Here is a 14679-nt window from a genome sequence, read left to right as displayed (position 1 = left end):
CTGTCATGTGCGTGAGGTGTGCCTGCTTATATATGTGTGTGTGTGTGTGTGTGTGTGTGTGTGTGTGTGTGTGTGTGTGTGTTCTTTAAGTAGGCTTTGGCTGAATGCTCAGGGATGCAACAGTCTTTTTTGTTGTGTCTGTGTGCAACTCAGTGTGTCATATTCAGTCAGTAGCAATCTATCCTTTTCATAGTGTTGTTATTATTTCAACCTGGACTTTCCATTGTTAGTTAGTTTCATGTTAGATGGATTATTTGCACAATAAATTGAAATGATGGGGAATGAGTTATTTTACATTTACATCACACATTTGTAAAAATAGTTACAGGCTAGCCATTTATAAGTTTTTTTTAAATATACAAAAATACAAAGTTAGTAATTCCTACCCACTACCTTTTACACATTGAAATAATAGAAATTCTTCTACTGAATAGGAGGAGCTGTCAAGGAGAAACTTTTTCAGTTTCATAACTACTTTTCAGTCTGTTTTCAAATTTTACTTTGTTGTCTATCAGAACTTTTACATCACTAGTTAGGTGATTAAAAATTTTGGTAGCAGCATTGTTGACACCCTTTTGCACTAAAGATATTATTAACGTAGAGTAATGAATGTCATTTTTTCTTCTGATGTTGTAATTGTATACATCATTGTTCCTTTTGAACTGTAGTGGACTATTTTCTAGTAGCTTCATGTGGGAATAAATACAGTAGTCAAATTACCTAACCCCTTAAACATACATCTAAAAGGCAATCATTGGTGAGCACTACATGTTATTCTCATGGAAATGAAGTCCCATGCTTCTTGACAGAACGTAGGGGAACGATACGGGAGACCCACATCGCCGTGCTAGGCAAGGTCCTAATGGAGATGTTTTGACATTGCCTTCCTCCGACCGTAATGGCGATGGATGATGATAATGATGATGAAGACAACACAACAACAATCGTCATTTTGGGTTAGGTGAAAATCCCTGACCCCCCACCCCTCCCCGGGAATGGAACCCGGGACCCTGTGCTCAGGAAGCGAGAACACTACCGTGATACCACGAGCAACGGACATGTTATTCTTACACCATGTTTTTGAGCAATGAAGACTTTCATTCTTAAACATGAGCTAACCAGAATATTATTCCATATGACATTATTCAGTGAAAATATTCAAAAATGTCAACTTACCGATTTATCTCCCCCAAGAATTTCAATGATTCTAAGAAGAAATGTGACTGAACTGAGCTGTCTTATTAAGAGTTCCGAAATGTGCTTTTTCGTTTAAATTCTCATAAATGTGGACACACACAAATCTTATTTTCCACCCAATTTATTATTTCTTCACTATGTGTTAAACTTATCATTGTTGTAGTACCTCTGGATGCACAAAATGAATGTGTGGTGTCTGTTTGAAATTGGAAGTGAAACCATTCTCAGAAAACTAAGTCAGTGCTACTTTTAAGAACACATTTTTGTTATTTCTTCTATTGCTGTGTGTATCCTAGGATTGATTAGAATACTAACATCATCCACAAAAAGAGCTAATCCTCTTAATTAACATGTATCACATTTCTTACAGAATGGTTTAACAATGGTAGATTTCAATCTCCCTGGAAAAATTATGTGGGAACAAATCTTTAGTACTTCATTGGAAACACCATAAAATACATAGGAGCATTTATTTTTTAGAGAATATGTAATTTTCGTAATTTCAGAAGGAGAATAAATTCATATGATTGAATTTTACTGGAGTTGTTCTTTCAATACACTGCTGTGATCTTTCTCTTGAAATGTTGTGGGAGTACAAAAAGGATATTTAATATAATAAAGAACTAGAGGCAAAAAGAATGGTTTGATACACTTCTTTTGAGTATTATTTATAAAAGATGGATCACAACAAGCACTTCACAAATTTAACCAGGCTCATGAAACAAATAATGCATAAATCTTTATATTGAAAATGAGTTCAGAGCCATTTTAAGAAAAACTGACACACACAAGTAAAACATTGTCACCATTTGAATGATATGGTCCGTTTGTTCAGTGCATGTTGCTTGTGTTGTCAGTTGTGATTGTAATAGCAAATGAAAATAAGAATTTTAACTTTGTTCAGCCACCAGAACAGTTAGACATTTCTTCTGAGGAATAATAATAATAATAATAATAATAATGGAGGTATAATGAAATTCAGTCACCCTCCCTTCCTCGGACCCTCTCATCTCGTGAGAGTGAAAACATGGTGCTCAACATTTTTTCATGGCCATATGTCATATTGCATACTCCACTGGGGCAAAAAGGTTTTTATGTGGCAAAAAAGGCTGTCAGGTGTGTAATGGCTATTTTGTATCTTGTAAGCCAATTTTCAGGAAACTGTATCTTGAAGTAAAACTGTTCAGTGACTGCCACCACAAGCATACTCTCATCTCTTCAGAGATGTTCTACAAAATTGACAGGAATTTGTTGATTGTGCAAAAGACCATATAAAATTCTAACTTATACTCGTATGTCTGTATGCAAATCTGTGTGATGTAACTGTTTTGTTAGTATGTGTACCATTATGTATTATTTAATTTGTAAAAACTATTAACATTAATAGCATGCAAAATGCTTGATGATGAAATAAATAAATAAACTAAATATATCGGAGACAATGAGCTCTATTATCTGCTTTGGCATGTGATTGAGTTACCTTTTTGTATATATTATTGGTATACACTATTCTGGTATTTGTGTTGTAGGTAAATATTTCACCATCACTGCATTCATCATCTCCACTTGATCTGGCTGTAAAGGGTCCAATGGTGTGTGATCTCATGAACATGGCAGGTTATCAGATACCCAACAAGTTACATTCTTCACTGCAGGAAGAATTACTAAATCGTTTTGGACTGAAAGGTCGAGTTACGAATCTTTGTTTTGATAAACGTCTGTATACAACAGTATTATCAAAGGAGGAACGTGCAAAACACAACCATCACCTGCAAAACAGCGCACGCCAAGAGGTATGTAGATCAGCATCTGCTGTTTCATTGAATGTGGAAATAAATATAAGAGCCAGTAATTCAGGTGATGCTGATATGTTTGGGCATATATCCATTTTTTCTTTCTCTTTGTCATCAGTACCTAGAAGACATCTTACAAGATTTGACTCCTGATGATGTGAGACACCTTATTCAATCTGAGGATGAACTCACCCAGGCTGGCAGGTGCGTATGTGTTGCTGAAATTGGACCCATACAGTTGTTACTTACAGTTATCTGATTCTACTTTCCATAGATTATATGCACATTTTATGTTGATACAACAAAGTGTATATGTATATATTTAAAGATTAAAGACAGCAGTGTACTACATATGATAAAAGTGAACATATTAGTCCTCAACTCTTCTCTTATTTAATAACAGAAGTAAATATCTTTGCCTTATATATTACACGTTACTAGTTGCCCTAAAATTTGTCTATAATATAGTGACCAAAAAGTATTATATCAGTTTAGATTTAAAGTTTGCTTGGCTGCTTGTTAGACTTTTGGTTAGACACTTTCGTAATAGGCCCATCATAAAAGATTTTTGTCACTCCATATTGAGAACCCAATAGCTGTAGTGGCAAGTAAAGGAGGGCATTTATTCAGTTTTTTTATTGTTAGTGTATTCTTACACACATGCATTTGATTCTTCAGGAAGCAGCCAAAGTGAAAAGTTCATAAATAAGTAAAAAGTTCATACAGTGTAGGCACAGTTCTTTGTTTTTGTTTGCCATGAGTGAGAAGAGTGTGACTCGCCATAGGATTGTTAGTTCTGGGGTGTGGTGTGAGGGTTGTTCCAGTGTTTTTCATGTGGGTGACTAGCGTTGTGGGAATCGGAACAGGAACAAGAAGATTGCTGTCCATCAGGTGGAATTAGATAAGGTAAAACAATATCTGGAAAGGTTAATGGGAAACGAGGGAATAGAGATGTGGGAAGTGACAACAGAACAGGTTGTAGAAGAAATAGGAATAGGACTTTCTCAGACAGTGTTGATGCCAATGTGGAAAACAGGTTTGATCTGTTGTCACAGTTGAAAACTGATCAGCCACAAGTGCGTGTAGGAGTAGACAGGACACAACAAACTTTCAAAAAGTGTCTGGGAAGTAAATAGTCAGAAAAAATTATTAAGAAGAAGAAGAAGAAGAAGAAAGTTTTGTTGTTAGGTAGTTAACATGGTAGAGATGTTGGCCAACTGTTGGAGGAGAACTAGGGTTGGGTTACCAGGTCACAAGTTTTTTTTAACCTATGTGCAAGTATGGGTCAGGTGACACAGGATGTAGGTTCACTTTGCAAAGGCTTTAGAAGAGAAGACACTGTGTTAATAGTGGGTGGGCTTGTATCTGTTATGAGGTGCCATAACTGGCTTTATTTAAGCTCTTCTGTTAGTAGAGTTAATTTAGAGGTGGAACGACTGCTTGGATCAGGTGTGGGGTCTCATATCGGTGTGGTTCCTGAGAAACAAAAAGTGTTCAGAGACTGGCTGAAAATGACATTCACGTTGATAAAACAGGCAACCAGAAACCAAATTTTAATGTACACAATTCATGCAGACAGCCTCTGATTGAAATTGAAGATATTCAAAAACTGGTAGAAAAACTAGGTTCATCCAGTTGTAATTCAGCCAGTGCACAAAATCAGTTATCCTCATTGCATCAGAATATCCTATGTCTAAGGCGTAAGCATAATGGTTGCGTCTATGAATATCATGTAACCATGGGTATAGTTATGTTAAGTGTTACAAGATTCAAGTTAGCTTCTTACTTCCATAGAGGACATTAGAAAGGAGGAGGAGGCGCCACATTTGTCAGAAACTGCTTTGATTTCAATAGCGTTAATATTAATAAATTTTGCTCAGAGCAGCACTTGAAGCTGGTGCAACAGAGGTATTATTTCATAATAAGTCCTTTATAATAGTAAGTATATACAGAGCACCTTCGGGAAACTTTAACCTCTTCATAAAAAAACTAGGAAGTAGTGGTTGCTAGTGATTTATTGAAAAGCTCTGTCGGTGAACAGTTATTGCAATTGGTAACCCTGTCGTTAAGTTTGACTCCTACTGTCAACTTTGCAACTATGGTATGTAAAGGCTCTGAGAGTGCTATTGACAATATCTTTGTTCACAAATGTGGGAAAAAGTCATATCACAAAACTAATAGAAAATCGGCTATCTGATCATGACATGCAGCATCCTGTGTTAAATCTTGAAACTTGTCAGGTTAAAAATGTGTTAAATCTGAGTGCAGGAGGGTAATAAATCAGTCAAAAATTGAGATTTTATGAGATTGCTCAAAGACATGAACTGGATAGATGTTTACAGTACTTCTGAGTCAGATGGAAAATACAAAACATTCATTAATCGAGTTACTTCCTTTTTTGAAAATTGTTTTCCCGTAAAGGGAACTCAAATCGAACAGAAGTCTAAAAATAAACTACGGATTATACAAGGAATAAAGATATCATGTGGGACAAAAAGGAGACTGTATCTACTATATAGGAACAGCTCAGATGTTAGTTAGTATTGTAATGCATTACAGAGAATACTGCAAAATTAAAGCATGTAATCCAGAAATCTAAATAGCTTTATTATAAGAAAAAGATAATTACATCAGGCAACAAAATAAAAACTGTATAAGATATAGTGAAGATAGAGACAGGTGGAACCAACAAAGGGAGAGGAACAGATAGCTCTACAAAGAAACGAGACATTAATGACAGCTTGGTGCCATAAGGTTTGGTAAACAATGTAATGAAATACCTGAGACCAGTCTTTACAAATAATGTTAGTAAAAAAGAAATGACACTCATGTCTCCCAAAGAAGTAGCATCCATCACAAAATCCTTCAAATCTAAGTATTCTAGTGGTTAGAAATATAATAGACGGATACATTCCACGTGGGAAAAATATATCTAAAAACAAAGATGATGTGACTTACCGAACGAAAGTGCTGGCAGGTCGAGTGTATACCTGTCCTTTTTTCCCCCCTAAGGTAAGTCTTTCCGCTCCCGGGATTGGAGTGACTCCTTACCCTCTCCCTTAAAACCCACATCCTTTCGTCTTTCCCTCTCCTTCCCTCTTTCCTGATGAGGCAACAGTTTGTTGCGAAAGCTTGAATTTTGTGTGTATGTTTGTGTTTGTTTGTGTGTCTATCGACCTGCCAGCACTTTCGTTCGGTAAGTCACATCATCTTTGTTTTTACATGTATTCTAGTGGTTACGATGACATATCGACAAAGGTAACGAATAGTGCTCATGCAAGTTGCGTTCTGTCTTAAGTTATTCGTGTAATCAATCTCTTATCAGCAGAACATTTCCAGACTGGCTAAGATACTGAAGATAGCCTCTTTACAAGAAGGGGGATAGAGATACCATCAAATTATCAACCAGTTTCACTTTTGCTGACTTTTTGAAAAATATTGGAAATTGTTCCACAATATTTGGAAAGGTTGTGTTCAAGCATCTTCTTAAGCATCTGACTGCAAATAATATATTGTCCAAGTCACACTTTGGATTTCTTAAGTGTTCAGATATAGAGAAAGCTATTTGCATGTATAGTGAGAGTGTACTTAATTAATTAGATAACAAATTAGAGGCTGTGGGCATTTTCTGTGGCCTGTCAAAAGTCTTTGATTGTGTGAATCATAGCATTCTCATAAGTAAATTAAAATATACAGTGTCACCGGCAGTGCTGCGAAATGGTTAGAGTGTTATCTAACTAACAGGAAACAAAATGTGTCGTTGCGAATACCTGTGTGGTAAGCAGTCAGACTTCATCTGCCCCCCAGGGGGTCCACCACTCTTTTGTGGATACGTGCGTAGCGAGCACGGGACCCCGAGCTAATGTGGCCCTCCTTCCTTTCCGGGCTGCATACCTTCCTTTTCCGCATCCTTCCCTCTCCCCCATCTTCGCCCCTCCTCCCCTCACCTCTGGCTCTTTCCTTCCCTTTCTCCCCCTCTGGGAGTATGGTTTGTGCCTACGTCCGGAGATAGACGCTCGTCAATGTACCGCATTCTTCGCCTTCTCTGCTTGTATGTCTTCATCCTTCCTTTGTCCTTCTCTTTTCCTTACCTCTTCTCTTTACCCTTTTCACTGCTGCGGCATTTGAGACCTCTCCTCTTCCCTTTCTCTATCTGTGTTTTTCCCCTTTCTCTTTCTTCCTCCCTGTGCGTGTCTGAAGGCCGACCCACGCATTTTTGTGCGTAGCCGGTGACGGGGTGACGCGTAATTCCCCACCCCAGCGAGACACGTAGGACACGTACGTACCCCCTGGTAACGTCCAGGCCCAGGGAGGGGTGATTACCCGAGCTGATACCTCCCGAAAGTGCTGATTGGTCCCTCCGTCCATTTGTTGGGAGGTGTGACCTGAGGTGTGAACAATCACCTAAGGCGGGAGTGCCCTCAGAGAGGGCCCCCACAAGGGAGGAGCGCGCCATCGGAGACGCCGGTAATCATGGGAGATTCTTCCGCAATGGTTTCCTCACCTTCCACTATGTCTGCTCACAAGCGTAAGTTCACTGAGTCTCAGCCACAGACAGTTCTCCCACCGTTGCCACAGTTCCTTGTTGTTTCTCGGTCTGACGAAGGTCACGACTTCTCCACGGTCAACCCTTTCATTATTCAGAAAGGTGTCGACGCAATTGCAGGTCCTGTAAAGTCTTGTTCCAGATTACGGAATGGCACCTTGTTGTTAGAAACAGTCAGTGCCCTCCAAGCACAAAAATTGCTGCGTGCTTCACTGCTCCACACCTTCCCTGTCCGGGTTGAACCGCACCGCACTTTAAATTCCTCGCATGGAGTCGTTTATACACGCTCCCTCGATGGATTGTCTGATGAAGAAATTCAGCACTACCTGTTGACCAGGGTGTAACGGCTGTTCATAGCGTTATGAAAAGGGTTGACACGAACATCATTCCACCCCGCACTGTCTTCTTGACATTTGACAAAGTTCAACTCCCATCGAAAATCAAAGCAGGCTATGAGATAATTTCCGTTCGCCCTTACGTCCCAAACCCTACACGTTGCTATCGGTGTCAGCGGTTCAATCACACCAGCCAGTCCTGTTCCAATCCGGCCAGATGTGTTACGTGTGGCAAGGATGCCCGTGAGGGTGCTTGTCCACCTCCATCCCCTCACTGCATCAACTGTGTGGGTGACCATGCTGCATCCTCTCGAGATTGCCCCATTTTTAAAGACGAAAAGCTCATCCAGGAAATCAGAGTGAAGGAAAAGGTGTCGACCTTTGCTGCTCGAAAATTATTTGCCAGTCGACAGCCCACCGTGCCTCAGACAGGAAAATACAGCACTGTCCTTGCTTCTCCTCGGCCAACAAAGGAGGCAGCCACGCAGACTTGCGACCTCACCTTTAGTGCCACGGTCGTCAGATCGGCTAGCGCAAAGATCGCCCGTTCCACCTCACCACTTTCGCCTGCCCACTCTATGGCTCACCCTTCATCGGGTTCTGCTAAATCTCGAGCCCAAAAGTCAGACACCAAGACTTCGATTAAAGAGCATACTCGTGAAGATTTCTTACGTACCCCAACTTCACAACCATCGGTTCCTCCTTCTTCTAAACATCATATTTCCAAGAAGGCTACAAAGAAACCCAGTTCATCTCCTTCTCCGCCAAGGCGTGATCCATCTACAGCACCACCTAGCGGAAATCGCCCTCGGCCATCTTCTGTGTCACCGAGGCGCACTGCTGGCGGCAGATCAACCGGCCGATCGCTGGTGGCAGGAGCTGCTCCTGAACCACCTATGGATCAGGATCTTCTGCCTTCGGCTGAATGCCATTCCATGCTGTCGGTCGCAAGCTCTGGGCAGTCGTTGAGTTGACAGCAACTTTGGTCACATTCATCCCTTTTCTGTTCACCCTATGTCCATTATCCACTGGAATATCCACGACATTCGAGCCAATCGGGATGAATTGTCGATCCTCTTACGATCCTACTCGCCGGTCATCTTCTGTCTTCAGGAAACAAAGCTGCGTCCCCATGACCGCTTTGTTCTCCCTCATTTTCAGTCCATCCGATATGATCTCCCCTCTGTTGAAGGCACTCCAGCCCATGGAGGACTCACGATTCTTCTCCATGATACTCTCCATTATCACCCAATCCACTTAAACACTTCCTTCCAAGCTGTCGCCGTCCGTCTTTCCCTTTCTGGATACACGTTCTCTCTTTATACTGTATACATTCCATCGTCCACACCAATGGCACGAGCTGATCTCCTTCATCTTCTTGGTCAGCTTCCACCCCCCTATTTGCTGGTTGGGGACTTCAATGTCCACCACCCTCTTTGGGGATCTCCACATCCTTGTCCACGTGGCTCACTATTGCTAGACATCTTCCACCAAGCGGATCTAGTTTGCCTCAACACTGGGGTCCCCACATTTTTGTCTGCCTCCACGACACATTTATCTCATTTGGACCTTGCGGTCGGTACTGTTCCGCTAGCTCGGCACTTCGAATGGTTCGCCCTTGATGATACACACTCGAGTGACCACTTTCCATGTGTCCTTAGACTGCAGCCTCAACTGCCATATATGCGCCCGCGATGCTGGAAGTTTGCCCAAGCCGATTGGACACTTTTTTCATCTCTAGCGACATTCGATCACCGTCACTTTCCCAGCGTCGACGATGAGGTTACACATATTACAGACATTATTCTTGCAGCTGCGGAACCTTCAATACCACGCACCTCCGAATTGCCCCGGCGCCCCCCAGTTCCTTGGTGGAACGAGGCATGCCGTGACGCAGTACGTGAGCGGCGACGTGCTCTTCACGTTTTCCGCCACCATCCTACTTTGGCCAACTGTATCCGCTATAAGCAGTTCCGTCATCCGCGATGGCAAGAAGGCAAGCTGGAAATTCTTTATTAGCTCATTTAACACCTTCACTCCTTCCTCGGAAGTTTGGAGTCGAATTCGACGGTTCTCAGGCGCGCCTAGTTTCTCCCCGGTCTCTGGGCTCACTGTCGCGCATGATACATTAGTGGACCCCGTCGCAATTTCTAACTCATTGGGTCAGCACTTTGCTGAGATTTTGAGCTCTTCAAATTACCCGCCAGCATTTCTCCCGAAGAAACGTGCAGCGGAAGTGCGACATCTTGCTTTCTCCTCTAAAAATTGCGAAAGCCACAATACTGTTTTCTCCATGCGGGAACTCCAACATGCACTCTCTTCTTCTCGCTCCTCCGCCCCAGGACCGGATGGTATCCACGTCCAAATGTTGCTGCATTTATCAACCCATAGTCTGCGTTACTTCCTTCGCCTTTATAATCGAATTTGGACCGACAGTACTTTTCCCAGACGATGGCGGGAAGCTATCGTCGTTCCTGTTCCGAAACCTGGAAAGGACAAACATCTCCCCTCTAGCTATCGCCCCATTTCTCTCACGAGTAGTGTCTGTAAGGTTTTGGAGCGTATGGTGAATTACCGTTTAGCTTGGTGGCTGGAATCCTGCAGTCTTTTAACACCTGCCCAATGCGGTTTCCGAAAGCATCGTTCTGCAGTTGACCATCTTGTTGCTCTCTCCACTTATATCATGAACAATTTTCTCCGGAAACGCCAAACGGTAGCAATCTTTTTTGACCTGGAGAGAGCATACGATACCTGTTGGAGGACAGGCATCCTCCGCACACTGTTCTCTTGGGGCTTACGAGGTCGGCTGCCCCTTTTTCTTCGCGAATTTATCGCAGAGCGCACATTTAGAGTGCGGGTGAACACTACTCTCTCCTGTACCTTTTCCCAAGAAAACGTGGTACCCCAGGGCTCTGTGCTGAGTGTTGTACTGTTTGCCATTGCCATAAATCCAATTATGGATTGTCTCCTTCCTGATGACTCGGGCTCCCTCATTGTGGACGATTTTGCGATCTACTACAGCTCTCAACGGACCAGCCTTCTTGAACGACGTCTTCAAGGATGTCTCGATCGCCTCTACTCTTGGAGCATCGAAACCGGCTTCCGTTTTTCTCCCAGTAAGACCGTTTGTGTTAATTTTTGGCGACGTAAGGAGTTTCTTCCACCCTCCTCACATCTAGGACCTGTCAACCTTCCGTTTTCAGATGTCGCTAAATTCTTGGGTCTTATGTTTGACAGAAAACTGTGCCGGTCCTGCCACGTTTCCTATCTTTCGGCTCGCTGTCTGCGATTGCTCAACACGCTCCGTGTCCTGAATGGTACCTCCTGGGGAGCGGACCGAGTGGTCCTTCTCCGCCTCTATCGCGCCTTAGTGCGCTCGAAATTGGACTATGGAAGCATAGTCTACTCCTCTGCTCGGCCGTCTATTCTTCGTCGTCTCGACTGTATCCACGACCGTGGATTACGTTTAGTGTCTGGAGCTTTTTACACCAGCCCTGTGGAAAGCCGTTATGCTGAGACTGCTGAACCTCCGCTGTCCAATCGGCGAGCAGTCCTTCTGAGTCGTTATGCTACCCATCTATTTTCCATGCCTGTAATCCGGCCCATGACATTTTTTTCGACGCCTCCTTGATGTAGGGTATGCAGGCCACCCTTCCTCCCTACTACCACCGGGAGTCCCCTTCCGTCAACTGCTCCATTCTCTTTCCTTCCGCTTTCCTAAAACCTTCTTGACAACTTGGGATACAGCACCACCTTGGCTACGTGCCCGGATCTGCCTGCTCCGTGACCTTTGTTGATTTCCGAAGAATGGTACCCCTTCACTTGTTTATCGTCGGGCATTTGCTGCTATATGTGCACAAATGACGGAAGCCACATTTATTTACACTGATGGCTCGAAAACATCGTTAGGTGTAGGGAGTGCCTATATTGTTGGCGACACCCCAAATCACTTTCGGCTTCCCGACCAGTGTTAAGTTTATACTGCGGAGCTTTACGCTGTTCTCCAGGCTGTCCACTACATCCGCCGCCATCAGCGGATACAGTACGTTATCTGCTCAGATTCTCTCAGCTCTCTCCTCAGTCTCCAAGCTCTTTACCCTGTGCACCCTCTGGTCCACCGGATTCAGGACTGTCTGCGCTTGCCCCACGTGGGGGGCGTCTCGGTGGCGTTCCTCTGGCTCCCAGGACACGTTGGTATCTGTGGAAATGAGGCGGCCAATATAGCAGCCAAGGCTGCCGTCTCTCTTCTTCGCCCAGCTATTCAATCGATTCCCTCGCCGATCTACGGAGCGTTTTAAGTCGTTGTGTTGGTTTTTTATGGCACGCACATTGGTCGACACTTCCCCATAATAAATTGTGGGACGTGAAAGCTCTTCCTTGTGCTTGGATCTCTTCCTCCCGAACGCGTCGTCGGGAGGAGGTAATTTTAACTATACTCCGGATAGGGCACTGTCTTTTTAGCCATCGACATCTTTTAAGCGGCGATCCTCCCCCACTCTTTCCCCACTGCTCTCAGCTGTGGACGGTAAGACACCTTTTAATTGAGTGCCCCTATTTTACTCCGTTACGCGCCCGTCTACAGCTGTCGCCTGATATATCGTCCATTTTAGCAGATGACACGCGCTCGGCCGATCACGTTCTCGAGTTTATTAGTACCAGTGAAATGACGTCAGTCATTTGAAGCTTTTTTTGGGGACAACCAACCCCTTTCTGTAGTGGATTTTTAAGCCTTCCTTCTGCTTTTAGTTTCTCCAATTTTTTGAGTTTCGTTCCCATTGCTGCTGGTTTCCATTTTCGGCCATTTTCGGTTTTTTACTGTTTCCTAAGTCACCGACCGGGCGCTAATGACCATAGCAGTTTTGCACCCTAAAAAAAAAAAGGGGGGGGGGGCCTTCATCTGATTGGGAATTAATTACATGTGGTGTTCTTCAAGCTTGCATTTTGATTCCATTACTTTTTCATTACTGACCTCTCGTCTGTTACATAACCAGATGCTAAGTTTGTTTTTGTTTGCAGATGATACAAACATTGCAATAAGTAGCAAGTCGAGTACAGATTTAGAAAAGGCTGCTAATCAAATTTTCACTGACTTTAATAAAGAGGATAAAGCTAATTCACTCTCATTAAACTTTTAAAAGACATACTATATCCAGTTCAGAACGTACAAGAGATTTCCTTCCAGCATACATATAGCATATGAAGACAGGCAGATCAAAGAGATTGACAATGTTAAATTTCTTGGATTACAACTCGATAATAAATTCAGTTTGGAAGGTCATACAACACAATTGCTGAAGTCCCAAAACAAGTCTATATTTGCAGTGAGGATGGTGTCAAATGTAGGAGATGTAAATATAAAAAAACTTGCATCCTTTGCTTACTTGCATTCTGTTATTGCTTAGGGGATCATATTCCAGAGTAACTCGTCAAACAGAGCAAAAGTTTTCTTGCAAAATCTGCAATATGACTAATTTGTGGTGTAAATTCAAGATCATCATGTAGAAACCTGTTGAAGGAACTTTGTATTCTAACCACTGCTTTTCAGTATATTTATTCCTTACTGAAATTTGTTGCAAGTAATATATCTGTTTCCAACCAATAGCTAGGAATAAGAACAATCTACATGAAGACCTAAAATTGCTTACCTTGATCCAAAAAGAAACAACCATTAAAAACTTGGTTTCAGATGAAGTACAGTTTAAACAGAGCATGAAAGACTTTTTGCTAGACAATGCTTTCTACTCTATAGATGAATATCTTAACAGGGCTATATGAATATCTTAAAAGGGGCAGTTAGACCGGATTAAGTAAAAATGCCTGTTAATTTCAATTTTGACAACACTTGGTCATAAGTCAAGATTAGGTGTTTTGTGTGTGGTAAATTTCTTAAAGGTGCATAACTATGTTTCATTCTGACAAAGTATTGATTTTATAACCTTTTAGAGGTTTCCAATTCACTCAAGATTTATTGTTTCAACAGTGCATAAGTAGTATATGAAATGATTGATCCATGCTGCAACACCCCCGTATTAGTAAGTGTTGTTGTAGTCTCCACATGCGACTATGCAACTGCTGACTCTGGCATCCAGTCAATCGTACAGATGGTGAATCACTCTCCTGGGATATGTTATGCCACATCTGCATGACCTGTTGACATAGTTTTGTAAAAGTTGTTGGTTGGTGAGTCACACAAATATTTCTGGTCCCATCATATTCCACACATGCTTGATTGGAGGCCAGTCCAGAGATTGTGCTGGCCAGTGAAGTTGGTACGCATCTTGCAGAGCATGTTGAGTTTCACCGGCTGTGTGTGGCAGAGTATTACCGTGTTGGAATGACATATCACCTTCCTGTTGCAAGAACGCAAAAAAAAAAAGGTCTGACAACATTCTGCACATACAGAGTGCTGGTTAATGTTCCTTCCAAAAGACCCAAAGGTGAATGAGATTTGTAGCTTATCGCACCCCAGAGCGTAAGGTCTGGGGTGGGACCAGTGTGTCTTGCATGTTCACAGACCTTATGTTGTATGCGCAAACAACCATCACTTGTGTGCTAGCAGAATCTGCTGTCATTGCTGAAGACCATGGTATGCAGTTCGATCTTCCAAGTGATCCTCTGACAGCATGTCGATGCTGTGGTGTCAGTGGAAGATGGGCTGTAGTTCCATTGCTAATAACTGGTTTGCAATAGTTTTTGTTAATATGTTTGGACCCACAAGTCCTCTTAACTATGCTGTGTTAGCTGTACCATTTGCTACTGCTGTCCTTGCAATGTAACAGTCATGGTATGCTTCTGTACTGAGTGAACA

The 14679-nt window shown here is 42.5% G+C and overlaps 1 protein-coding gene across 5 annotated transcripts in view; it reads left to right on the top strand.

Moving 5' to 3' along the window:
• Nucleotides 1-14679, top strand: part of LOC126236172 (tubulin monoglutamylase TTLL4-like) — a 257463-nt gene that overhangs the window by 141931 nt on the left and 100853 nt on the right. For all 5 annotated transcript variants that reach the window (XR_007544877.1, XM_049945267.1, XM_049945269.1 and 2 more), the window contains exons 13-14: nucleotides 2727-2990; nucleotides 3109-3194. Coding sequence is in view for 4 of the 5 variants with exons in the window: in XM_049945267.1 (XP_049801224.1) it covers nucleotides 2727-2990; nucleotides 3109-3194 (350 nt within the window). In the remaining variant the exon portion in view is untranslated. The remainder of the gene's footprint in view (nucleotides 1-2726; nucleotides 2991-3108; nucleotides 3195-14679) is intronic.

The sequence above is a fragment of the Schistocerca nitens genome, chromosome 2, assembly GCF_023898315.1.
Source record: "Schistocerca nitens isolate TAMUIC-IGC-003100 chromosome 2, iqSchNite1.1, whole genome shotgun sequence".
NCBI lineage: Eukaryota > Metazoa > Arthropoda > Insecta > Orthoptera > Acrididae > Schistocerca > Schistocerca nitens.
Note: the sequence above shows the minus strand (reverse complement) of the source record. Positions and strands in the feature narration are given on the sequence as shown.